Here is a 25,880-nt window from a genome sequence, read left to right on the forward strand (position 1 = left end):
ACCACGGCAACAGTGTAAAAGTAGCCCAATCCTGCGGGAAAACCGCGGACTTGGCAACACTGCGAGGGACTCCTGAAATGCAATTGAGCTAGTTTTAGGCTAGTTTTGAGCAGCAATTGGGCGGGTTTTGTTGTGAAACCTGGAAACCCAGAAAGCCGTACCGTACAGGCTCAAGTGGAAACACAGCTGTGTTGAACTGTTCGAACCGACGGTGGAAAAGTGGCTGAAGGACTGTAATATCACTGAAGGAAGTAATATCGCTCACGTCGTGTTGTACAGTATGTAGGAATCTGCAACTGACAGAATGTACACTATAGAATGACACTATGATATATCACATCACACACCCCTAAGTAAGGCATTAACTAATATTAACAAATGAGACTTTATTGTAAAGTGTGACCGATTTCTTGCAGAATGGATTTATGAAATATTTACACTGTTTTTATGAATGACACCAAATATATTTAGACATTTAATAAGTTCAGAAAGTATAATGAAATATTACAAATTATTGTGACAGCATACTGGTCATTTTGGGCGATAGAGTTTATTTGCTATCTTATAATTTAAGAAAATGCTCATTACAAAAAATAACTTGTAAAACAGTAAAACATTAATATTTCTGAGTGTGAATGCGCAGGTTTCTATGGAAGCTTGTTTCTGCTGTGAAATAAAACTTTTTACGTTTTAATTCTGACTTTATTTTTCGCAATTGCTAGTTTGTATTTTGTAATTCTGACTATTTCTTTGAACTGTTAGAAAATATGTTAGAAAAATTATAGAAAAATTGTTAGAAAAGACAGAGTTATAGAAAATTATATAAAGTCAGATTTGCGAGATATAAACTCGCAATTGTGAGAATAAAGTCTAAACTTCAAGTTTATATCTGCAATTTTAACTTTATTTCTCGTAAATGCTAGTTTATATTTCGTAATTCTGACTTTATTTCAGAACTGTTAGAAAAGATGGTAGAAAAATTGTTAGACAAAATTTATAAGATTTAGAAAGTCAGATTTGCATTTTAGACTTTATATCTCATTCTGACTTTATTTCAAGCAATTTCAAGTTTATATTTCGCAATTTGGACTTTATGACTTACAATTGTGAGAAATAATGCGACATATAAATTCACATATATATGTCGTATATGACATATATTTCACAATTCTGACTTTTTCCCCTTGCATTTCCAAGTTTAAATTTATGTTTTTTTTTTTATTCCGAGGCAGAAACAAGCTTCCATAGGTTTCTAACATCAGCTCATGATTGCACATATCAGAATAACACAGTGCATTTATCTCAATAATAGTGGCGAATGAGCTGTTTAAAGCAGATGGACACCCGGATAAACAATACAAGAGCCGAGCGCTCAGGGCTGTGGACGTTACGGGCCAGGTATCTGATGAGATGGCCAACATGTGCTAAAACCACAAAGAACCATCGAAACGTGGCCTTTTTGAGGGAAAGAAAGAGAAAAGATGCCGAACAGGGGTGAAGAGCATGAAAAATGGGTGTGGATGAACCTCTGAAGGCTTGCAATATCTCCAGTTGTTTACGTCTCTGCATGTGCATGCGTGAATACGTAAGGGGCGTCACGTAGATCACTGGTGCAGTCTAAACCAACCATCCTATCTGACTTCCACTTATGAATCCACGTCAACAAACAACACTGAGTGTGTTTAGCAGATGCTGTTTGGGTTAAAAGAAGGAAAGCAAAGATTATCCCAAGTAGTGAATTGTGAAGAGAAGTTCTCTGCGTGATAAAGACAGAGAGAGTTTATTTTAGCAGGCGCAGCCGCCGTGTCCCTCAGGGGACGTGTCCTGCTGACCGGAGTCTTTATGGTTGGACACTGGACCGTCTCCGTCCAAACTTTCATTCATCTTGTCACATATCACGTCCACCAGACACTCAAAAACCTGCTTCACGTTGATGTTGTCTTTGGCGCTGGCCTCAAAAAACTGGAAACCTGCAAAAAAAAAAAAAAAACGCGTAAGAGTAGAACACGGTAGGAGAGGAATGATTTCTTAAAATGTAATTAAATATTTTTAAAATGTAGTCACAAATGTTATTTAATTATCAAAATAAGCAAACAAAATTGGCTAAAAGGCTAAAATGTGCTTCGTCTCACCGAGTTCGTGAGCCAATCTCTGACTGTCCTCTGTTGGAACGAGTCTGTCATCTTCCAGGTCACACTTGTTGCCCACCAGTATCACCTGTGCATTATCCCACGAGTACGTCTTAATCTGTGTGGCCCTAAGAGCAATATGTGCATAACGGCAAGATTAAAATGTCTCAATACACTTGTAGGGTAAAGATGCATGCATACATTTCCCTTACCAATCCTGAACAGCACTGAAGGAGTCCTGGTTTGTGATGTCGTACATTAGCAGGAAGCCCATGGCTCCTCTGTAGTACGCTGTAGTGATGGTTCTATAGCGCTCCTGTCCGGCTGTGTCCTAAACAACATCATAATTACAATTATCCTAATTATACGCATGGTCACAACATCCTGGGATGTGAGGCTGATGATGTAATAAATGGTGTTTATAGTGTTATTATCCAAGATGACCAGCAGATGGCAAACAAGAGTTGTTTTTTTTCTGGTGTCAAATTTGGAGATCCTGTGTTGTGTAATGATCATCTATTTGACATTTTGTTTTCCTCACAAATCCTCATAATACTTCATTTTTTAATAACCTTTATGTACATCAAGACAACATCACCACACACACACAGATTATATACATATATACACAAACACACCGATCAGGCATAACATTATGAGCCCCTTCCTAATATTGTGTTGGTCCCCTTTTGGGGGAAACAAAACAGCCCTGACCCATCAAGGCATGGACTCCTCTAGACCCCTGAAGGTGTGCTGTGGTATCTGCACCAAGATGTTAGCAGAAGATCCTTTAAGTCCTGTAAATTGCGAGGTGGAGCCTCCATGGATCGAACTTGTTTGTTCAGCACATCCCACAGATGCTTGATTGGGGAATCTGGGGAATTTGGAGGCCAAGTCAACACCTCAAACTCGTTGTTGTGCTCCTCAAACCATTCCTGAACCATTTTTGCTTTGTGGCAGAGCGCATTATCCTGCTGAAAGAGGCCACAGGCACCAGGGAATACTGTTTCCATGAAAGGGTGTACATGGTCTGCAACAATGCTTAGTTAGGTGGTACATGTCAAAGTAACATCCACATGGATGGCAGGACCCAAGGTTTCCCAGCAGAACATTGCCCAAAGCATCACACTGCCTCCGCCGGCTTGCCTTCTTCCCATAGCGCATCCTGGTGCCATGTGTTCCCCTGATAAGTGACGCACACGCACCAGGCCATCCACATGATGTAAAAGAAAATGTGATTCATCAGACCAGGCCACCTTCTTCCATTGCTCCATGGTCCAGTTCTGATGCTCACTGTTGGCGTTTTCGGCATAGGACAGGGGTCATCATGGGCACCCTGACTGGTCTGAGGCTATACAGCCCTATACTCAACTGTGATGCACTGTGTATTCTGACACCTTTCTATCAGAACCAGCATTAACTTTGTGAGCAATTTGAGCTACAGTAGCTCGTCTGTTGGATCGGACCACACGGGCCAGCCTTCGCTTCCTTCCTTGAAACACTTTTGATAGATACTGACCACTGCAGACTGGGAACACCCCACAAGAGCTGCAGTTTTGGAGATGCTCTGATCCAGTCGTCTAGCCATCACAATTTGGCCCTTGTCAAATTCACTCAAATCCTTATGCTTGCCCATATTTTCTGCTTCTAACACATTAACATTGAGGACAAAATGTTCACTTGCTGCCTAATATATCCTACCCACTAACAGGTGCCGTGATGAAGAGATAATCAGTGTTATTCACCTGTCAGTGCTCATAATGTTATACCTGATCGGTGTAACCGATTATATATATATATATATATATTAGACAGACAGACAAATAAATTAATTATAAATAAATTAACATATTTAAGGACTATTGGCCTGGGTTGGCAACCGTTTCTTAGAAACCTGCTATTGACTGAACAAAATTAGCATGGAGAGCCTTCCCATCATCAGAGAAGGAGGAGAGAACGGGTTGCCTGGGCAACCAGTGGGTCACACAGGTTTACACATGATCCATTAATGCTTGGCAAGAGTCACAGACAGCAGAGATGAGATCTGATGAGCAGTCAACTGGATAAAACAAACAAACAAAGCTGTACGACTTGTCAGAATATGGAGCGGTGAAATAACAACAACAACAAAAAAAGCATGTTCCCTAATGAATATTTATTTATATCAATAATTATGCCAGTATAATTACTATTCTATTCTTTTAAAGAATTAATTATCAGTACATAAAGGCCATACATTTATAAAGGCCAAGACACAAGAAACAAATGCAATGATTTTCTATCATGCTGGCTGTATGCCTTATGAATCATGGTCCAAGATCGTTACACACACACACACACACACACACACACACACACACACACACACACACACACACACACACACACACACACACAGAGACACACACACATGTACGGTTAAGTTTCCCACCACTTAAGGGCTCTATGTCACTATAGTGTCCCCTTTTAAGATTTGCAAACACAACCTTTCAATTACCAGCCTAAATTTTCAACTAGCCTATTTTCAAATCTAAATTATGCTTAAGAAACATTTATTAGAGTGAGCTGCAAAAACGCATTGCAACAGAATCGCTCCAGCGCATCTGCAGAACTCTTTTTCATTTTTCACTCTTCTTCTGAGCTCAAGTTATCAAACTCAAGGTCTTGTTCCAGTCAATGGCTGACAGGTGCAGAGGAGATTTCCTCAGAAACTAACACACACACAAGCATTTCTAGTTCTGGATCAGAGCCAGAGCACACATTAAGACTAAATGCACTTCTGTGTACGCAGCCGTCCATCTCACATTCATCCCTAAAGAACAGCAAGTACATTTACAAACCCGATTCCAAAAAAGTTGGGACACTGTACAAATTGTGAATAAAAACAGAATGCAATGATGTGGAAGTTTCAAATTTCAATATTTTATTCAGAATACAACATAGATGACATATCAAATGTTTAAACTGAGAAAGTATCATTTTAAGGGAAAAATAAGTTGATTTTAAATTTCATGGCATCAACACATCTCAAAAAAGTTGGGAGAAGGCCATGTTTACCACTGTGTGGCATCCCCTCTTCTTTTTATAACGTCTGGGGACTGAGGAGACAAGTTGCTCAAGTTTAGGAACAGGAATGTGGTCCCATTCTTGTCTAATACAGTCTTCTAGTTGCTCAACTGCCTTAGGTCTTCTTTGTCGCATCTTCCTCTTTATGATGCACCAAATGTTTTCTATGGGTGAAAGATCTGGACTGCAGGCTGGCCATTTCAGTACCCGGATCCTTCTTCTACACAGCCATGATGCTGTAATTGATGCAGTTTGTGGTCTGGCATTGTCATGTTGGAAAATGCAAGGTCTTCCCTGAAAGAGACGACGTCTGGACGGGAGCATATGTTGTTCTAGAACTCGGATATACCTTTCAGCATTGATGGTGCCTTTCCAGATGTGTAAGCTGCCCATGCCACACGCACTCATGCAACCCCATACCATCAGAGATGCAGGCTTCTGAACTGAGCGCTGATAACAACTTGGGTTGTCCTTATCCTCTTTAGTCCGGATGACATGGCGTCCCAGTTTTCCAAAAAGAACTTCAAATTTTGATTTGTCTGACCACAGAACAGTTTTCCACTTTGCCACAGTCCATTTTAAATGAGCCTTGGCCCAGAGGAAACACCTGCGCTTCTGGATCATGTTTAGATGTGGCTTCTTTTTTGACCTATAGAGTTTAAGCCGGCAACGGTGAATGACACGGTGGATTGTGTTCACCGACAATTTTTTTCTGGAAGTATTCCTGAGCCCATGTTGTGATTTCCATTACAGTAGCATTCCTGTATGTGATGCAGTGCCGTCTAAGGGTCCGAAGATCATGGGGCATCCAGTTTGGTTTTCCAACCTTGACCCTTATGCACAGAGATTGTTCCAGATTCTCTGAATCTTTGGATGATATTATGCACTGTAGATGATGATAACTTCAAACTCTTTGCAATTTTTATCTGAGAAACTCCTTTCTCCACTATTTAACATTGGGGGAATTGGTGATCCTCTGCCCATCTTGACTTCTGAGAGACACTGCCACCCTGAGAGGCTCTTTTTATACCCAATCATGTTGCCAATTGATCTAATAAGTTGCAAATTGGTCCTCCAGCTGTTCCTTATATGTACATTTAACTTTTCTGGCCTCTTATTGCTACCTGTACCAACTTTTTTGGAATGTGTAGCTCTCATGAAATCCAAAATGAACCAATATTTGGCATGACATTTTAAAATGTCTTACTTTCAACATTTGATATTTTATCTATATTATATTGTGAATAAAATATACGTTTATGAGATTTGTAAATTATTAAATTAAATTATTCCTTTTTTTATTCACAATTTGTACAGTGTCCCAACTTTTTTGAAATCGGGTTTGTAGATTAATGGAATGTATTAATGAGTAATATTAAGAATAGCACTTACTATTTCTGCAATATATAGCTAGTATGGACAGTGTGCAAATGTTTTGTATGAATAAAATTATTGGATGTACTACAGTGTGCAGCAGGCAGAGCACTAAATGAGATACTGTATCCCACAATGCACTGCACTCGAGTTGACCTTCATGTCAAGACGGATTAACTAATGTGATAGGTAGCGATATAAGCTGCATTCTTCTTATATGATTAAACTGCCAAAAGTTATGACGTTTTCACACAGAATTGGATTAAAATATGTATGTGAGATTATAAATAAAAAAAGTCTAGTGTTTTTTGACCTTAGATACATGTAAACCTATTGCAGGAGACCTACAAAACAAAACGAGGAACCTTTAAAATAGCATAATAGGGCACTTTATTGCGCAGATAGCAGCACACTAGTATTATAATTAGCACTTAGACTTATCCGCAACTTTAGAAATCATTGCAGCATTTCAGCTGTGAAGGAATTTACTGACTTCACTCCCACTCACAGTACCGTACCAGCCGGCAACTGACATTACAGCACATCTACACACCCATCTGTGGCTGATAATTATGGCTTCCTGAGATGTTTTAATAACACCTGCAATCTTAGCTTCAGTTCCCGAGGCTAAAACTTAAAGCTCACATGCAAACAAATCCCACACATTTAGATAGAGGAATCATTCTCAAACGTATCTGTTAGTCAGTCTTAGTCATTTTACAGCACATACTATTATCCTTTAAGTCTTTCTGCATCTGCAAAATTGCCACTCTAGTTAATACAACAAACATGCATGATCCACTGAATCTTAAAGCTGGTTTATTCATGTACGCATGATTTGTAATGCCAGTTTACACACCTTTTGACTTCAATCTTACAAATACAGGTTCCAAAAAGGGGGGTTTCACAGCAATGCCATTGAGGAACCATTTATGGTTCTTAAAATAACCATGTTTTCCTTAGTGTGAAGAACATTTTTTTTTCCACTATAAAGAACCTTTTGTTTAATGGAAAGGTTCCATGGATGTTAAAGGTTCTTCACTGAACCTTTGATGCCAATAAAGCCCCTTTATTTTTAATGAATTTCCATGACTACTGCAGTCATTTGTAATAAGGATTTAAAAAAATTAGTAGGTGTGGTTTTAAGCAGTATTGGGGAGTAACTAGTTACATGTAACAGCGTTACGTAATTTAATTACAAGATAAATGTAACTGTAATCCGTTACAGTTACTGAGAAAAAATGTGTAATTAAATTAGTTAACTTATGAAAAAAATGTTACCGATTATAAAAACTCAACTTAGTAAAAAGCTAGGATATGTTAAAGTATATGATCACGCTATCATTCATTCAAGTGTATTCAAAAGTATGCCAAAATGTCCGCTTTGTCAAGTATCCTCTATATCTATCCTCTATCAAGCACAGTCTTAAATGAGTTAAATAAAGTGTTACATGAACGTAAAGAGTTTTGAGGACATCGGAGGAGTGTCAGATACGCGTCATGTGTGGCAGGTTTTAAAGTGACAGCAGCCTAATAAACCCGCTAATGTGATTGTTAAAGAACAAAAGACAAAGAGAAAATCACTCACTGCTCTTGACTGAACTTTTGGAACTTTAATAAGAATTAATCAATATATTTAATTCAAATTTTAACTACATTTCATCCAGAAATTAGAAAAGGGAGCAAATATAACAGTTCAGTGCAAAATATGTTTGCCAACATGCTATCGACTACTTCTTGTTATGATGATAAATCTGTATTTAGCCTCAGAATGATCTTAAAGTAGAAAGAAGTGCTAAAGTCTGATTTTGTGGTGGCTGTGCTTTAAAATTAAATTATTATAATCTTAATTCAAGCATTTTGAAAGTCGTACAGTAATCAGTATTAAATAGGATACTACTGTAAGTTTAACCCTGCCTAGTTTAAATGTTTGAAAATGATTAAAGGATTAGTCCACTTTTAAATAAAATTTTCCTGATAATTTACTCACCCCCATGTCATCCAAGATGTTCATGTTTTTCTTTCGTCAGTCGAAAAGAAATGAAGGTTTTTGATGAAAACATTCCAGGATTTTTCTCCTTATAGTGGACTTCAGTGGACTCCAAATGGTCAAAATAACAGTTTCATTTCAGCTTCAAAGGGCTTTAAACAATACCAGACGAGGAATAAGGGTCTTATCTAGCAAAACGATCTGTCTTTTTAGAAAGAACTACAACTGTATATGCTTTATAAACACAAATTATCATCTTGCACGTGCTTCCGCTCTCCGCATTCTTCAAAAAGCTTATGCCGTATGTCCTACGCCTTCCCTATTCTACTTACGGAAAAAAAAAAAAAAACTGGTGTCGCGTTCATTCCCTAAGTAGAATTCTGAAATTCGTCTAGTATATTACTTTAATTAAGTAATTGAAATAGTCACACGACTTATTACATTTTAAATAGGTTACAGATTACAAGTTACCCTATTACATTTCCAAAGTAACCTTCCCAACACTATTTTAAGTCAATTAAAAGTTTTGGGGTGAATAGAGATCCAAAAATGTATACAAATAACATTTTTCATTACTTTTTAAGATTTCATTCATTTCCATGATCTTCTCAGGCTTGAACTACATTGTCCTTTAAATATAGTAAAAATTCTCCACTTAGTTTAAAACTTCATACTGATCAGGTGATAACCAAACTTACCCAGATTTGTAGTTTGATCCTCTTGTTGTTGCGAAAAACGGTTTTCACCTTGAAGTCTATCCCCACCGTGCTGACGAAGGCTGAAGTGAAGGAATCATCCGCGTAGCGAAACAAGAAGCTGGTTTTACCCACACTGCTGTTGCCGATGATGAGGAGTTTGAACATGTAGTCAAAGTTTTGGTCAGCCGCGTCTTTCTGTGACGGATGCGAGTTGGTCGCTGTTGCCATCTGAAAGAGAGAAAAAGAGATTTCAAAATGAATGCAAGAGCCACTTGGTAAATTTGAGAAATTGTGATTTAGAAGTTGTCTACAGCTATTTAAATGCATAAAACTATCTGAAATTTGAATGAAATATCTCCAAATCTGGTGTCTCGTTTAAAGTCAACATGAAATCAAAATCAATTTCTAAACACATACAACAAAAACAATCCAGTCCAACAAATATCCCATTTCACTTTAAAGTAAAATGTATTGTGTTACACATTCTGGTCTGAAAACAGATTACCCTCGGAGCAGAACTTTCAGAACCAGCCATCTCCACTGACAGAAGAGCCTGAACTAACAGGCTGGGAATGGAAATCCAACCCCTCCACCGTTCAGCTGATCAATCAGACCCTCACGGCCCGCCGCTGTCTGCTGATGGAGAGGGTCTCCATGGCGACGGGCCCACAAACAAAGCACGCAGACCCATTAACAGGCGAGCAGAGCGCTCCAAACACCACTCCACTCCAGAGGTGGAGATGTTACAACAAAGAGACTGACTGCCCACAGCAGCCATTGTCTCAAGGACACGAGAGCACTTGTTAGGTAGGATCTTTTTGAACTCATTTGTAATAGTAATTTAAAGCTGAAGTTTGTGAGTTGGAGGGACTGAAGGACACCTGGAAGTAATGAACTGTGGTACATCACTGGATATTACTGATATTCAGTATTGCAGTTTTGTTTGAGAAGCTTGTGACTGGTGGTTAATCCTAACGTTCAGATTACAGGGTTGCAAAATCATTGGGCAAGACCATAAGAAACACTTGAGGTTTTGAAACTTCTTCCTATTTTAACAAATGAGCACAGAATGCATCAAACTGATAGTTTACCCACAGTGTCTGCTTTAAAAAAAAAAAAAATCAATTCATACTTTTATTCATCAATGATGCATTAAATTGATCAAAAAGGACAGTAAAGACATGTTTACAGGATCCTGAAAAAACATGTTTCCCTGTTTCCACAAAAATATGAACTGTTTTCAATATTGATAATAATCAGAAATGTTTCTTGAGCATCAAATCATCATATTACAATGATTTCTGAAGGATCATGTGACAATGAAGACTGGAGTAATGATGTTTTTGAATTATTTAAAAATAATTCAAAAACATCATATTTTTTTTTATTAAATAAATGCAGCCTGGGTAAACATAACAGAAATAAAAAAATAAACAGAAAAAAAAAAAAAAACTTAATTTAAAAAAAAAAAACATTTTGAATGATAATATAAAGAAAAAAGTAGAGACTGGAGCTGTTGAAGTCAAACAGTGACAAAAAAAGCATCAATAAAAATATCATTTTGAATATCATTTCAAAATGATATTTTCAATATCATTTTTAAATATCAAATATCATTTTGTACATCATAAATGTAGTCTGTACAACTACAGGTCTTCTGAAACCAACAGTGACATATTTCTTATCACTTTAAGTCATTTTGCAAACAATAATAAAATAGCCACACAAAAAAAACCCACAATAACTTAGAATAATCTTTTTAAATTCACAATTATATGCATTTATAATTAAATGCACATAGAAAGAAAGTTATTATATTTACTATTCAACAATGTTTTCACCTGCTTTATTGCCTTGTTGCTCAAATGAACACTAAAGTTGAGTATAACGGCACTTTCTTAGGCCTTAGCAAAGGATCTTAATCTCCCTAAAAAGCCCTGGTCACATGTTCAGCATGAGGCCTTCCAATACTAAAACTAAAGCATCAATAAAAGTCTATTTTTTCCCCATGATTTTGAACAACGAGACGACTCAAATCCCCCTATAGCTACTTTGCTACGGTTTCATTTATTGTCCTTTCTGCAGATCAACAATCTGGATGAAACCGTATATCAGATCTGACAAGGCGAATATATACTCTAAAAAAGTTGGGTTGAAAATGGACAAACCCAGCAGTTGGGTTAAATGTTTGCCCAGCGTGCTGGATAGTTTTATTTAACCCAACTATTGTTTGAGAGTTACTATATGGCTGGCTTAAAATGAACCCAAAATAGGTTGGAAATTAAAAATCAGACACATAATTACTAAATGCAACAATAATAATCAAAAGGTGAACATTTATTAATAAGCAATTTAATAAATGTTTATCATTTAATTATTATTCATTAAACTTAATAATAAATGTTCATTTATTAAACATATTAATAAATGTTAATGTCCAACATAATTTGGATTTGTTTTAAGCAAGCAATAGTTGACTTAAATAAAACTATCCAGCAGGTTGGGCAAACATTTAACCCAACTGCTGGGTTTGTCCATTTTCAACCCAACTTGGGTTGTTTTTAACCCAGCATGTTTTTTCACCCAGCATTGGCTCTGCATTCATTTTACAGCTCAATTTATTGGTTTGATACCAAATGGCACTCAGCACAGCTCTCTGTCCATTAGTAAGAACACTGAATCCCATCCCAATTGTCCCATGAGGAATACAAATCAATAATGCTTATGCTATGGACTTTATGTAACGCCTTCACCCAATGAACATTTCTTATATCCGCTCAGAATCAGAGCTTAATCTTTCACATTAATAATACGGACCTACTGTAATACAACATGAAATAGGGCATCAGAAGTGTCACTAATACCAAGTTACCACGGTTTGATTTGCCAGGTCACCATTGCACAATTATGGAAGGGTCTTTGTGTCTACATTACTATTGTCTTGCCTCATAGACTTCCTCACAGCACATGTACAGCATTAATTTAACTCCATTGAAAAGATAAGATCTATCTGCAGCACCAAAGCGCACTTCGGCTGAATGTCCCACGGCTATAGATCAGTGATCTGTAACATCTGAGATTCACCAGAGGGCCAAATGGTGTTTTGAGGGACCAGGTCTCTGGTTACCATGGTGCTGATCTTTCTATTGATCGTCTGGCAGATGTCCACAACTGTGTTCCAGTTGAGTGGAATTAAACAGGGCACAGTTTGCTTTCCTACATTGCAGACTGATCACACAACTATAAAATACATAGGCTAAATATCTAATAAATGTAACTAAATAATGTGTTGCTTGATCCATACATGCAGGAGGTTTACAATTCAACACAAGCAGCAACAAATAATTAAATCAGTCCTTTATAGAATTTAAGAACCTCAACTTTCTTTTCAGCCTGTCCTTCCTAACAAAAGTATGGTACCATGGTATTTTAAAGTACCTCGAAGATGATTGTAGTACCATGGTACTTTTTTAAAAAAAGTGTTCTGAATTCGAATCTCCACTCCATGGCGTTCTAAACTATTTTAAAGAACAACAATGACATAATCAGGGCGTCATAATGAACAAAATGTAAACAGTTGATATCCTGCATGACCCAAAGTTCATAAAGCTGCTGTCGTTTTCCCATCCGGAGACTGTGAAATGTTTGTCAAAAATAACTCTCAAACGCAAAGACTGCACTGAATTGAGTTCCTACCTTCACACGCGGATATTCAGCGCTTTATCTCGTACTCCGGTAAAGCCACCGGGACTTCCTCGCGTGAAAAGGCGTATGAAACAAACTCTGTCGGTGTGTGAGTGTGTGTGTGTTTGTGTGTGCGCGTGCATGAGTGTGACTGAGCTCCCGGATCTGAAGTGTGTACACAGAGGCTTCCAGCTCCGTCCTGAACAGCTCTTTTTCTTCCTCTTTACACACTTTTTGTTTTGAAAATACACTCCTGTACTCTACGAATATAGGAAATGTGAAAATCTAAATGATTTTCATATCTATCTATCTATCTATCTGAAAATTGGAAATGAATCTCATTGGAAACACTCATGCACTGAGGTAGCAAACAAGACGCTAAAAATAAAAAAGTAATTAAATTTTATAGGCCTTACATATAGATAAATATAGGTAGACACAATGATTCCATCTGTTAAAGGGTTAGTTCACCCAAAAATGAAAAGTTTGTCATTTATTACTCACCCTCATGCCGTTCCACACCCGTAAGACCTTCATTCATCTTCAGAACACAAATTAAGATATTTTTGATGAAATCCGATGACTCTCACGATCCATTAATGTACTAAAAACATATTTAAATCAGTTCATGTGAGTACAGTGATTCAATATTAATATTATAAAGCGACGAGAATATTTTTGGTGCACCAAAAAAAAAAAACAATTTCAAAACACTGCTTTAGGAAGCTTCGGAGCATAATGAATCTGTGTATCGAATCTGCTGTTTGGAGCGCCAAAGTCACATGATTTCAGCAGTTTGGCGGTTTGATCCGAATCATGATTCAGCAAAAAAGATTCATAACACTCCGAAGCTTCCTAAAGCAGTGTTTTGAAATTGGCCATCACTAAATAAGTCGTTATTTATTTATTTTTATTTTTTTGGTGCACCAAAAATATAAGATTCTTGTCGCTTTATAATATTAATATTAAACCACTGTACTCACATGAAATTATTTAAATAGCCTACGTTTTTAGTACATTAATGGATCTTGAGAGAGGAAATGTCACTGCTCCCTATGGAGGCCTCACGGAGCCATCGGATTTCAACTAAAACATCTTAATTTGTGTTCTGAAGATGAATGGAGGTCGTACGGGTGTGGAACAACATGAGGGTGAGTAATAAATGACATTATTTTCATTTTTGGGTGAACTAACCCTTTAAGTTTTTGTGAATATGGTATTATCACTATCTTTCTTCAATGCGTATACTCTTTTGCATCTCTTTCTCTTACTGTTTTTGTCACTGAAGTCTCATTAGCATCAACCACATGAAAAAAAATACTATAGTAATTTATAGTAAATACTATAGTGCTTTTGAACCATACTATAGTAAATTGTAGTATACTGTATATATTATAGTATTTACTACACTTTTTATAAATGCTTCAGCATACTGCAGTATATAGTGAACTGATCAACTGTATAAATACTGTAGTATACTTTAGTTTTTAATACAGTAAACTAGTATTGTAGTATAATAAACCCTATAGTTGTAGAAAACTTAGTACAGTATGGGTAACGTAATTTGTTTTTATTACTATAGTTGTTATATTATCACAGCAAATATAGAATTACCACAACAAATGAATTCAAGTACTTTACTATAGTATGGTTCAAAAACACTATAGTATTTTTAATGTTTGCAAGTTTTCTGTGAATGCATCTTCATATGTCACATACTTGTCACTGTGGTAATAAAGAAGTAAATGCAAATAAAAAACACTCACAATTGTTACTAGATGTCTGTAATAACTCTTTCAGACTACTTAAATTGTATTTATTATATATATTTTTTTAACTCGGGCTAATCGTGTACAGAATAGTTGTTTTGGTATTTCTTTAACTGAATAGATGTTTGTTCAAGGTCAATCCATATAATAAACCAAATTCTGTCAGTTTGGTTTCTAAAAAACAAAACAAAACAAAACAAAAACAATTCCTGGTCATTCCCAATGGACACAAACACACGTTTAAATGAAAAGGGAAAACATTAATAAACTCTATAAAAACTAAAGAATGAGAATAATCAACACATCTTCACAGTAGCTTCAATAATACACAAAATGACATTTGCATGTATTGAATCTTCAACATCACTCTATTCCATGTCCACAGTGATAACAGGAAGTTTACTTTGCTGTTCAAACAATACAAAGATGATCAAAGGTTCATTGATGGTACATTCATGCTTTCATTTTTCCATAGAGTTTAATAGCTATTTTAGTGTCATTCAAATATAGCAAAAATATAAACAGCATTTTATGATCGTCAAACCCAAGGTTGGTCCCCTTATTCCCGTACATTTTTCCACAAACAGCCCTCTAGTGGTAAAATACAAGTATTGTTCACATTGTGAAGCATAAAGGCAAAAACAGATGAGAATTATAGTACATACTTTACTAAAACACATTCTATAACAATCATAAACAGCTATATTATCATCACTAATGCATGTTTAAATAGATAGTCTGTTTATTATAAACAAAAGATTTAGTGCAATTACCCACTTTGAAACATTTTAAAGTAGGGAGAAATACTGTGACCATTCATTATAATGTCATTTAATATGGCTAGGCATGTTTATATAATAAAAACCTTAAAAATTAGCATTTTATACTTTGTCTGAAGGCAGTTCACAAGAATTATGCCTTATGGTTATTTCACTTCTGAATGAAAACTTCCTGATAATTTACTCCATGTTATCCAAGATAATTATGTCTTTCTTTCTTCAGTCAAAAAGAAATTAAGGTTTTTGAGATTTTATATATATATTTACTGTGATTTAATTTTGAAGTGAATTAATCCTTTAAAATATAGAATTTTTGGCAACACTTTACTATACCATATCATTTTTTTTTTTATTTGATAATTACATTAGTTAACATGAACAGTGAAAAATACCACATTTATTAATATTAGTTAAGGTATTACTAAAATTGAAAATAACATTATTAAGAAGAGTTTTATCTGTTAATATTATTTAATGGACCTGATCTGACATGAACTAACAATGAACATGAACAAAGATTAACAAGTATTGCTCACTGGTAGTTAATGCATTAAAAAATGAAATGTGATTGTAATGTAAAAAATACTGTCACAAACGTTTTAGTTCAATGCATCAAAAAAGAAAAAAAAGGAAAGAAAGAAGGAGGCTAAAGGTTTTAACCTGCCTTTCATTGAAAGTGAAGAAATTGCAGCAGAAGAATATTATTTTAATTAAATTTCCTACTATTCAGGTTATCATTATACCTTACAAAAGAAGAAACAATATTATAATTAATATAATATTCTATTGTCAATGGAAAATAGACTGAAACCCAGTCACATATAAAATGGACTAAAAAGAGATCTGACTCCACTTCTAGAGACAGTGTGAACGCAAAATCAACTGGGCACTTTTTCACTCAGTTCACTTTTTGATCTGAATTTAGTTCTTTTACCCTTAAAAAAACACTAAACACTCTTTTTGCATAAAAACTACAAGCATTATTCTTATACAAAACAGCCTGACAACAGACACAGGATAATTCATCAAAAAAATCTGTCTGTCCGAACTCTCTCACACTCATATTGTTCCCAAATGCAGAGCCAGGTAAATGAGATTGACAGTGGTGGAGAAAAAGCCTATGAGGTTACAGAGGTTAGACAGACCATGGAAGCGGTAGAAGTTGGACCGGTGCTCCTTGTATTTGGGGTCCTGCTCACGCAGTTTGGCGTATCCTTCCTTATTGGCGCTCATTCCCACCTGACCTCCCAGACCGTGTTCCTTCTCGATCTCCTGCATGACCAGCAAGCTCTCTGTGGCAGACGGACCGAACCACTGCGCGTTCAGACCGGCCATGATCACGGCCACAAAGAACAGACCCATCTGTTAAGAACAGAGAGTGTGAGAGAGGCATGATACTACAGTGGCGTGGAAAAAAACGAATGCATAAATGTGTCACCTGTATGCCCTCGTGCCAGTCCAGCAGCTCTCTGGGGTGATACACGGCATATACAGACAGATTGATTGCATTTCCACCCAGCAGACAGTAGAAATAAAACGGGAACAACTTGCTTTGCACGAGACCGAACGTGTGCATTGACACCTGGGAGATCAGCACAAAACCTGGGAGTGAAAAAAAGGAATTAGGACCATATGGCATGTTTTATGATAATATAATTCATTGATGAACGTAACATAACATTTCACCTGCAATGAAAGACACCCACACCTGCATTCCCCAGGTGAACGAAATCACCAGGAGGTGAAGCACTTTCACAAAGTCAGTTGGGTCTCCCTCAGTAGCCATAATTAACTTCTGGAGAAAAAAAGGGAAAAATTAATAAATAATCAGCATATTTGCGTGAAAAAGCCACTGCTGGAAAGGGTTCAAATATGCAAAAAATTCTTGAAAACTGAAGAATCTGCAGGACCTGGTGGATTTTTCTGAAGAACGCTGGGCAATTTAACTGCTCAGAACAAACAAGGGACTCATGAACAACCATCACAAAACAAAAAAACAGTCGTAGATCATCCAGGTAACCACACGGTATTAAGAATCAATAGTTATTTTAATAAATTCAGCTACTTTTTTGTCTTGTGGATTATATGTAAACATCTTTTATGTAAAATATCTTTCTCAGGACAGTACTAAATAAAAAAATAACATGCATTTTGTATGATCTCTCTTATTTTGTTAAAATTATTCACATTTTCACAGATTCTGCAAGTGGTTCACACACTTTTTCAAGCAAATATATATATATAGATATATATATATATATATATATATATATATATATATATATAGCTATGGAAAAAATTAAGAGACCACTTAACATTGATTTCTGAACTTGGAGTGGTCTCTTAATTTTTTCCATAGCTGTATATATATATATATATATATATATATATATATATATATATATATATAAATAGAAATAGAAATATATATATATATATATATATATATATATATACACACATACACACACACACACAGTTGTATGCATGCAGATACATTTAACGTGTGTTAACATGTTCTGTATAGATAAGAGGAGTTTTGTGCTGGACTTATGCCGATAAAATGGGAACAACATTCAACAGCAATACATATCCCATTAACCTACCAATCGCTTATGTTTTTGAATCCACTAATATAACTGACTTCAGTTTACTTTCTGTCCCACTAACACAAGAATGACAACAGCACGTTTCGAGACTTCCGTGATGATGGTCGTTCACGCAATTTCTGTTACTTACGCAAGCATGACACACTGGAGCAATTTCCCTCTCGGTGTGAATCCTGTCGGTTTATAGAAAATACATACCCGGTTTTTGAGTCTCTTAATGCAGGTTTTTCTGTGTTAATCGGTTTCGAAGAAGCCTGTAGCTTGTCTTGTCTTCTACACAAAATTTCTGTTGCTGCTGTTATTTGATATCACACCTCTACCCTGTTAGTCCCGCCCTCATGAGGACAACATCCAATCACGCTCCAGTATTCAAATATTACGCACGCATATCATCCAATCATGATGCGCAAGGAGCTACTTGTCGTAACGCCCACACAAATAATATTTATTAATATTTTCAATTCGCTTTTGTTTTCAGTTTTAGTAATTTTGATGTGCCTTTTGTTTTATTATTATTATTATTTTATGTACATTACAACTTTATTTTTCAGCTTCAGTAGTTTTAGCACTTATTTCGGTTAGTTTAGTTGCTAAGGCAACATTTCGAATTTTAGTTTTATTTATTTATTAATTTAATTTAATCTAGTGTTTTTCATCAAATATTTATATTTTATGTAATTTTATTTCAGTTATATAGTTAATTTCAACACTAAATACATGAAAAGTATTTGTTTTGTTAGGAGTTTATTGTCCGACTTTTATAAGAAATATGGCTTCATGCTGCTAACATCAAACTCAACAAAGGCCTAAGCAGTACAACTCAACTATATATAACTCAACTTTTGTTATATAATAAGATGTTTTTGACAATGAAATAGACTTATTATTTTCCTAAAACACTCAATTATAGTTTGTTGCTGTTCTGATTTTTAACGGTAGCGGTCAGAGCTGATCCTCATTTAAACTACATTTAACCAAGCGTTTATGAGCATAAAAGGATTTGTTTTGTAAATAAATAAATAAATAAATAAATACATAATTCTATATTATATATAAAAAATATATATGCATAATTTATTGTTTAACATGTATTTATTGTATAACATATTTATTTATTTATTTGTTGAGACAGCATAAACTGTATTTTGAATCCTGTTGTAGTTCCAGTGTTAAACTGTAGAGGGCGCTCAGATCTGACCCGCTTTTAAATTCATTTGACCGAGCGGAAGTAAATCCTCTGTTTATCCTAAGCAGGCAGGCAGTGGAGAAGTGTGTTGTTTTTCCTCCGAAAGTCGATTCACGTTATTCGCAGTTTGGTAAGAGATTTGTTTTTCACCGAAGGCGTAATGTTTCATTTAAATGCTCGTGTATATCGTGAGAGTTTTGACCATATGGTTTAGCTCGGGTTTTCATTGAATTTGCATTTTACTGCTTGCTTTTCTGTGTATGTTGCCTTACTTTAAGATCTCCGAGCACCTCTAAATATCATAAAACTAAAATTTGAGCAACAAAAGAAAGATTAGAAACATACCAGCTGGAAATGCATAATTTTAAGACCTGTTTCGCACAGTCAGCGTGGTTCAATATGTTTCCATAAAGAGTATAGAATAGTTTTACATTACTTTCAGATGCTGAATGTCATTTCATGAAGGTTAGCATGATCTGTGTTTATATTGTACACCTCATGTTGCATTTGTTTATTGTCAATATTTGACACTCGCTGCGCCTGTTACAGTTCATGTTTTATAAACACTACTATGAAAACTCTCATTTTGTTTGTGCTTATCAACATGTGATGTTCCTCCCATGAAGATTTTGGCAAGATGGGACGCAGAAAGTCCAAAAGAAAACCCCCTCCTAAGAAAAAGATGACTGGAAACCTTGACACCCAGTTTACCTGCCCCTTCTGTAACCACGAGAAATCATGTGACGTTAAGATGTAAGAATATAAGGTTAAAGGTCCATTCACACCAACGATAAAGATCGTCCTCAATGTAAAAGAATTAGTCCACTTTTTCAAATAAAATTTCCTGATAATTTACTCACTCCCATGTCATCCAAGATGTTCATGTCTTTCTTTCTTCAGTCGAAAAGAAATGAAGGTTTTTGATGAAAACATTACAGGATTTTTCTCCTTATAGAGGACTTCAATGGCCTCCAAACGATTGAAGGTCAAAATTACAGTTTCAGTGCAGATACCAGACGAGGAATAAGGGTCTTATCTAGAGAAACCATCGCTCCTTTTCCAAAAAAAATGTAATCCAAAGAGCTTACGCTGTATGTCCAACGCATTCCCTATTCTACTTACGGAACGAACGCAGTGCCAGTTACATTTTTTCCGTAAGTAGAATAGGGAATGCGTTGGACATACACCTTTTGAAGCTGCACTGAAACTGTCATTTTGACCTTCAACCGTTTGGAGGCCATTGAAGTCCACTATAAGGAGAAAAATCCTGGAATGTTTTCATCAAAAACCTTCATTTCTTTTCGACTGAAGAAAGAAAGACATGAACATCTTGGATGACATGGGGGTGAGTAAATTATCAGCAAATTTTAATTTGAAAGTGAACTAATCCTTTAAAGAATAGCAGAGTTCACACACAGAGAAACTGATGTTGTTGGAATCACTTCTGCTGATGAACGAGCCAATCAGAATCAATCCTGTTGTAATGAGCTCGAGCATTTAAAGTGACAGATGAGCACACGCTTAGAATAAACAACAATATCGCCCAGTGCTATGGATGCTAATATAGTTATCGTTATTGGTGTGAACTGACTTAAAGGGTTAGTTCACCCAAAAATGAAAATAATGTTTACTCGCCCTCATGTCGTTTCACACCCGTAAGACCTTCATTCATCTTCCGAACACAATTTAAGATATTTTTGTTGAAATCCAATGGCTCAGTAAGGCCTGCATAGCCAGCAATGACATTTCCTCTCTCAAGATCCATTAATGTACTAAAAACATATTTAAATCAGTTCATGTGAGTACAGTGGTTCAATATTAATATTATAAAGCGAAGAGAATATATTTGGTGTGTCAAAAAAATAAAATAAAAACTTTTCAACAATATCTAGTGATGGGCCGATTTTAAAACAATGCTTCTGAGCTTTACGAATCAAATCAGTAAATCGGAGAGCCAAAGTCATGTGATTTGATAGGAGATCCGAACCACTGATTCTAAACAAGATTCATAACGCTCAGAAGCTTCATGAAGCAGTGTTGTAAAATCGGCCTATATAGATATTGTTAAAAAGTCAATTTATTTTTTTTTTGGCACACAAAAATATTCTCGTCACTTTGTAATATTAAAATAGAACCACTGTACTCACATGACCTGATTTAAATATGTTTTTAGTACCTTTATGGATCTTGAGAGTCATCAGATTTCATCAATTATCTTAATTTGTGGTCTGAAGATGAATGAAGGTCTTACGGGTGTGGAACAGCATGAGAGAGAGTAATAAATGACAGAATTTTTGGGTGAACTAACCCTTTAAAGCATTTATTGAGACTTTAAACATTTATCAAACCATCACTAACACACAACTATTGTTCTTTATTCCAGGGAAAGAAGTCGAAATACGGGGATAATATCGTGTACTGTGTGTCTAGAAGAATTCCAGACGCCAATAACCTGTATCCTTCTCAAAATCTATCTGAAAAGACATGTGTTTTAAAGGAACACTCCACTTTTTTTGAAAATAGGCTCATTTTCCAACTCCCCTAGAGTTAAACAGTTGAGTTTTACCGTTTTCGAATCCATTCAGCCGATCTCCGGGTCTGACGGTACCACTTTTAACATAGCTTAGCATAGTTCATTGAATCTGATTAGACCATTAGCATCGCGCTTAAAAATGACCAAAGATTTTCGATATTTTTCCTTTTTAAAATTTTACTCTTCTGTAGTTACATTGTGTACTAAGACCGACAGAAAATGAAAAGTTGTGATTTTCTAGGCCGATATGGCTAGGAACTATACTCTCATTACGGCGTAATAATCAAGGAACTTTGCTGCCGTACCATGAGTGCAGCAGGTGCAATGATATAGAGTATAGTTCCTAGCCATATCGGCCAAGAAAATTGCAACTTTTCATTTTCCATTGGTCTTAGTACACGGTGTAACTACAGAAGAGTCAAGTTTTTAATAGGAAAAATATCAAAACTCTGTGGTCATTTTTGAGCGAGATGCTAACGGTCTAATCAGATTCAATGAACTATGCTAAGCTATGCTAAAAGTGGTACCGCCAGACCCGGAGATCGGCTGAATGGATTCGAAAAACGTAAAGCCGCGCACACACTTAACGATTGTAAGTTATGTATGTATGTATGTATTATGAACGATTATGAATGTAAATTGATACTTATGAGTCAGAGCTAGTTGCGTTCAGTCGGCGATTACAGTTGGTGTTCAAACTCCATGTGTAAGTATTTAAATCTGCTTCAGTCGGAGGAAACAATCGCTGTGTGTTGAGCACAGTCTTGAAATGTTTTAGCTAGTCGTTAAATGTGTGCCCGGCTTAACTGTTTAACTCTAGGAGAGTTGGAAAATGAGCCTATTTAAAAAAAAAAAAAAAAAAAAAAAAAAGTATTCCTTTAAATGAGTAACTGTACTTACTGCATGATGTATGTCAGTATGTTGTCCTTAAACACCCTCTCAGATCTCTCAGAGCCCGTGGACGTGTACAGTGATTGGATAGACGCCTGTGAAGCAGCCAATCAGTAGTTTCGCTGGGTCAAACATCACCGATGACCAAATACACTTAGGCATTTTTTTTTGTTTGTTTTAAACCCATGTTATGATTTTTGCTTAAAAAATGATCTGATATTGTCACAGATGGAGGTTCAGGCATCATTGAGATCATGGTTTAAAATCCCACCTTTTCCTGTTTGTTTAGTTTTATAGAAATGCTGAGAAAATGCCAGGGATGTCATTCATTTCTAAATAGCCATTTTTCTTTTTTTTTCTTTTGTTTCTAATCTTAGTTGTTACAATTTAGGTTTTTATAAGACCATTTAGTGTCAATAAATGATTTGCATAATCTCTCTTGTGAAAAATTGTGGTCTGTTTCTGTTGTTTTTGAATCATTTAAGGGCCGTTTTCAATTAAAAACGGAAAACTTTTTATGCATTTTGTCAGTTTATTTACACAACAATGGTGTTTTTGGGCCTGAAAAATGTGAACTTTTGAAAATAGATTTCAAAGTGCAAGTTTTTTTTTAAACGATAAGGTTATTGTCTCCACGTAAACTACAAAAACACATCTGAGAAAACGATGACATTGCGTATTGCGTGTTCAGTCTATAGGTGCGTAGTGTTTCTTTACAAAGTAACATCGCCACCTGCTGGCCTGGCATGAATAATGCAGCGTTTTTAGTCATTTTTCGCAGATCCGTGTGAACTGATCGTTTTGACAATGCTGTACGCAAAACTTTAAAAAAATGCAAAGGAAAAACTTTTCCATTTTTAGTACGTTGTTTTTGTGTAAATGTACCCTAAAATGAAATGTCTGTAATGTTACAAAGATGTCAGTGTTTTTCCAGTATTCATATAAATAAAGACAAGTAATTTGAAAATAGTGATTTATTAGTTTTTCACTTGCTCAGTCTTTGTTGGTAAGCCTCCTATAAATAAAGACATTTGAAGCATCGATGCAAGAGGGACACGCTATATCATTTCCTGTGAGAAACAAAGTAAGATTCACTGTTTTATGATCATCTTGTGTTCTGCAGCAATGCAAAACAATGACACATTACTTAACACGCATAACACCTTGAAATGAAATCTAAGTCTAATATGTTTAATAATTTCATGAGGGAGAAATATAGTCGTCTAAACAATTTAGTCTCACATAAGCTAAATATATTAACTCTGCACACTGAACCTGTTATTTCCTATAGAAAGGGCTCATAAACATCAATTTTGTCTGTTATTTTTGCATAATTATATTTCCTCTCACATGATTGGTCAGGTTTAACAGGCCGAAGAACAGTCACGCTTGCATATATGCAAGTTTATTGAATCAAATTTTATTATATATGCAAGTTTATTGAATCATTTATTTCTCAGATATAACCTTTGGGAGTGACAGTCGTTCCTCTTAAAAGTGCAATTTCTGGTTCATTTGGTTCACATGATTTTTCACAGTATGCTTTGGTAAAATCAAAATCTGCTTTTCAACAGCCCTCTTTAACAGTAGTTTGTTCTCCATTTGTCAATTCGCTTTGTCTATTTACTTTTGTAAAGGATGAACTGAATAATAATAAAAAAAAAAAAATGTTAGAGAATAAGAAATATTTTGCCCCAAATCCTCCCAATAAAGTCATTATACTCTCTTAAAACATCTCATCAATTACACTTATTTTGAATTATATAATGTAGATAAACTACTTTCAATCTTTAGCTTGGTGAAATGCTATTCTGCACTATGTAAGACATGTACTTCTCATTTCATTCACTTAATACAGGCTTAAGGCCTGTATTAAGGTTTCACAGACAGGGCTGAGATTAAGCCAGGATTAGATTTAGTTCAATTAAGACATTTATGTAGCTTTTATAAATGTGTGCATCTAAATGGTGTGAATCTTGAGACAAAACAATGGCGCTGATATTTTAAGAAATGTTAGTGCAAGTTGCTTTCAGTTAAAATTATCCCATGAATTACTCACCCTCAAGCCATCCTAGGTGTATATGACTTTCTTCTTTCAGACGAACACAATCAGAGATATATTTAAAAATATGTGTTTTGAAGCCCCAGAAAAGTTCATAAATCCATCATAAATATACAAATCAAAGTGTGCGGTCATCCGCCGGAAGATAGTTTTTGTAGTTAAAGTGGATATTTTTCTTACAAAAACCCATCGCTTCTCTTCAGAAGGCCTTTATTAACCCCCTGGAGTCGTATGGACTATTTTTATGATGGATGGATGAACTTTTTGGGGACTTCAAAACACACCCCCATTCACTACCATTATAAAGCTTGGAGGAGCAAGGATATTTTTAAATATATCTCTGATTGTGTTCGTCTGAAAGAAGATAGTCATATCCACCTAGGATGGATGGCTTGAGGGTAAGTAAATCATGGGATAATTTTCATTTTTGGGTGAACTATCCCTTTAAGCCTTGTCTGTGGAACTGGGGATAATTTCCAATTATAACTGCTAGGAGTACTAGGAGTCTTGTTTTGGTTTTCTCATTTTCTTAGCAGTGATAACTATGGATCAAGAAGCTTAATATGGTTACTTCAGCAAGACATGCTCCTGGAGCAACATCCATGTCCTGGAGGGCCACTCCCCTGTAGAGTTTTGCTCCAACTTGCCTCAACACACCTGCCTGGAAGTATGCCTGGTAAGAGCTTGATTAGCTGGTTCAGGTGTGTTTAATTGGGTTTGGAGCTGAACTCTGCAGGACAGTGGCCCTCAAGGAGCAGGACTGGACACCCCTGATTTAGGGCAAGCTTCTCCATTAAACACATCTGAACCTGCTAATCAACATTCAGAATTTCTTCAAAACTACAGGCAGGTGTGTTGGAGCAGGGCAACCTCTGATTTAAAGGGTAATTATTGGTTTGGGTTAACTTTACAAAATGTTTGGTTGTTTCAACCCATGTTTGGGTCAAATATGGACCCCAACTGTTGGGTTTAAAACTTTAAACCAACAATTGGGCTTTGGGATGAAACAACCCAGCATTTTTTTTCTCTGTCCTATGGTTGTTAAATAGTGATGCTGTTCCAGAATGTGTCCTACTTTTTTTTTTCTTAAATTGCCTTGTGAAGTAAAGA

At 35.8% G+C, this 25,880-nt stretch overlaps 3 protein-coding genes across 5 annotated transcripts; 1 reads left to right on the forward strand and 2 right to left on the reverse strand.

Moving 5' to 3' along the window:
- Positions 1-367: 367 nt before the first annotated feature.
- Positions 368-13,106, reverse strand: rab3db (RAB3D, member RAS oncogene family, b). The gene is made up of 5 exons (XM_067381333.1): positions 12,954-13,106; positions 9,258-9,485; positions 2,342-2,460; positions 2,133-2,257; positions 368-1,970 (listed from the first exon to the last, which is right to left on the reverse strand). Exons 2-5 carry the CDS (start codon positions 9,483-9,485, stop codon positions 1,786-1,788), a joined length of 657 nt encoding a protein of 218 aa, XP_067237434.1. The 5' UTR covers positions 12,954-13,106; the 3' UTR covers positions 368-1,785.
- A 2,063-nt stretch (positions 13,107-15,169) lies between these two features.
- On the reverse strand, positions 15,170-18,424 carry tmem205 (transmembrane protein 205). 3 transcript variants are annotated; one of them, XM_067371619.1, is made up of 4 exons: positions 18,297-18,424; positions 17,176-17,284; positions 16,928-17,091; positions 15,170-16,851 (listed from the first exon to the last, which is right to left on the reverse strand). In XM_067371619.1, exons 2-4 carry the CDS (start codon positions 17,273-17,275, stop codon positions 16,549-16,551), a joined length of 567 nt encoding a protein of 188 aa, XP_067227720.1. In that variant the 5' UTR covers positions 17,276-17,284; positions 18,297-18,424; the 3' UTR covers positions 15,170-16,548. The 3 variants fall into 3 exon arrangements, with proteins under 3 accessions (XP_067227720.1, XP_067227732.1, XP_067227728.1); XM_067371631.1 differs by having other exon boundaries at positions 18,229-18,416; XM_067371627.1 differs by lacking the exon at positions 18,297-18,424 and adding an exon at positions 18,096-18,208.
- Positions 18,425-19,326: 902 nt separating this feature from the next.
- elof1 (elongation factor 1) lies at positions 19,327-23,675 on the forward strand. The gene is made up of 4 exons (XM_067381336.1): positions 19,327-19,414; positions 19,911-20,037; positions 21,668-21,738; positions 22,761-23,675. Exons 2-4 carry the CDS (start codon positions 19,922-19,924, stop codon positions 22,823-22,825), a joined length of 252 nt encoding a protein of 83 aa, XP_067237437.1. The 5' UTR covers positions 19,327-19,414; positions 19,911-19,921; the 3' UTR covers positions 22,826-23,675.
- The last annotated feature ends 2,205 nt before the right edge of the window (positions 23,676-25,880 follow it).

This window comes from Chanodichthys erythropterus, chromosome 3, assembly GCF_024489055.1.
Source record: "Chanodichthys erythropterus isolate Z2021 chromosome 3, ASM2448905v1, whole genome shotgun sequence".
In the NCBI taxonomy this organism is placed as follows: Eukaryota; Metazoa; Chordata; class Actinopteri; order Cypriniformes; family Xenocyprididae; genus Chanodichthys; species Chanodichthys erythropterus.

Excerpts from the sequence above, each read along its gene's own strand:
- rab3db (XM_067381333.1), bottom strand. The coding sequence starts at position 9,485 with ATGGCAACAGCGACCAACTCGCATCCGTCACAGAAAGACGCGGCTGAC. Across the intron at positions 2,258-2,341 it reads TTCAGTGCTGTTCAGGATTG|GGCCACACAGATTAAGACGT; the intron begins GTAAGGGAAATG and ends TATTGCTCTTAG. Across the intron at positions 1,971-2,132 it reads GAGATTGGCTCACGAACTCG|GTTTCCAGTTTTTTGAGGCC; the intron begins GTGAGACGAAGC and ends TTTTTTTTGCAG.
- tmem205 (XM_067371619.1), bottom strand. The coding sequence starts at position 17,275 with ATGGCTACTGAGGGAGACCCAACTGACTTTGTGAAAGTGCTTCACCTC. Across the intron at positions 17,092-17,175 it reads GTGGGTGTCTTTCATTGCAG|GTTTTGTGCTGATCTCCCAG; the intron begins GTGAAATGTTAT and ends TTTCACTCCCAG. Across the intron at positions 16,852-16,927 it reads ACTGGCACGAGGGCATACAG|ATGGGTCTGTTCTTTGTGGC; the intron begins GTGACACATTTA and ends TGTTCTTAACAG.
- elof1 (XM_067381336.1), top strand. The coding sequence starts at position 19,922 with ATGGGACGCAGAAAGTCCAAAAGAAAACCCCCTCCTAAGAAAAAGATG. Across the intron at positions 20,038-21,667 it reads AAATCATGTGACGTTAAGAT|GGAAAGAAGTCGAAATACGG; the intron begins GTAAGAATATAA and ends TCTTTATTCCAG. Across the intron at positions 21,739-22,760 it reads ATTCCAGACGCCAATAACCT|ATCTCTCAGAGCCCGTGGAC; the intron begins GTATCCTTCTCA and ends ACACCCTCTCAG.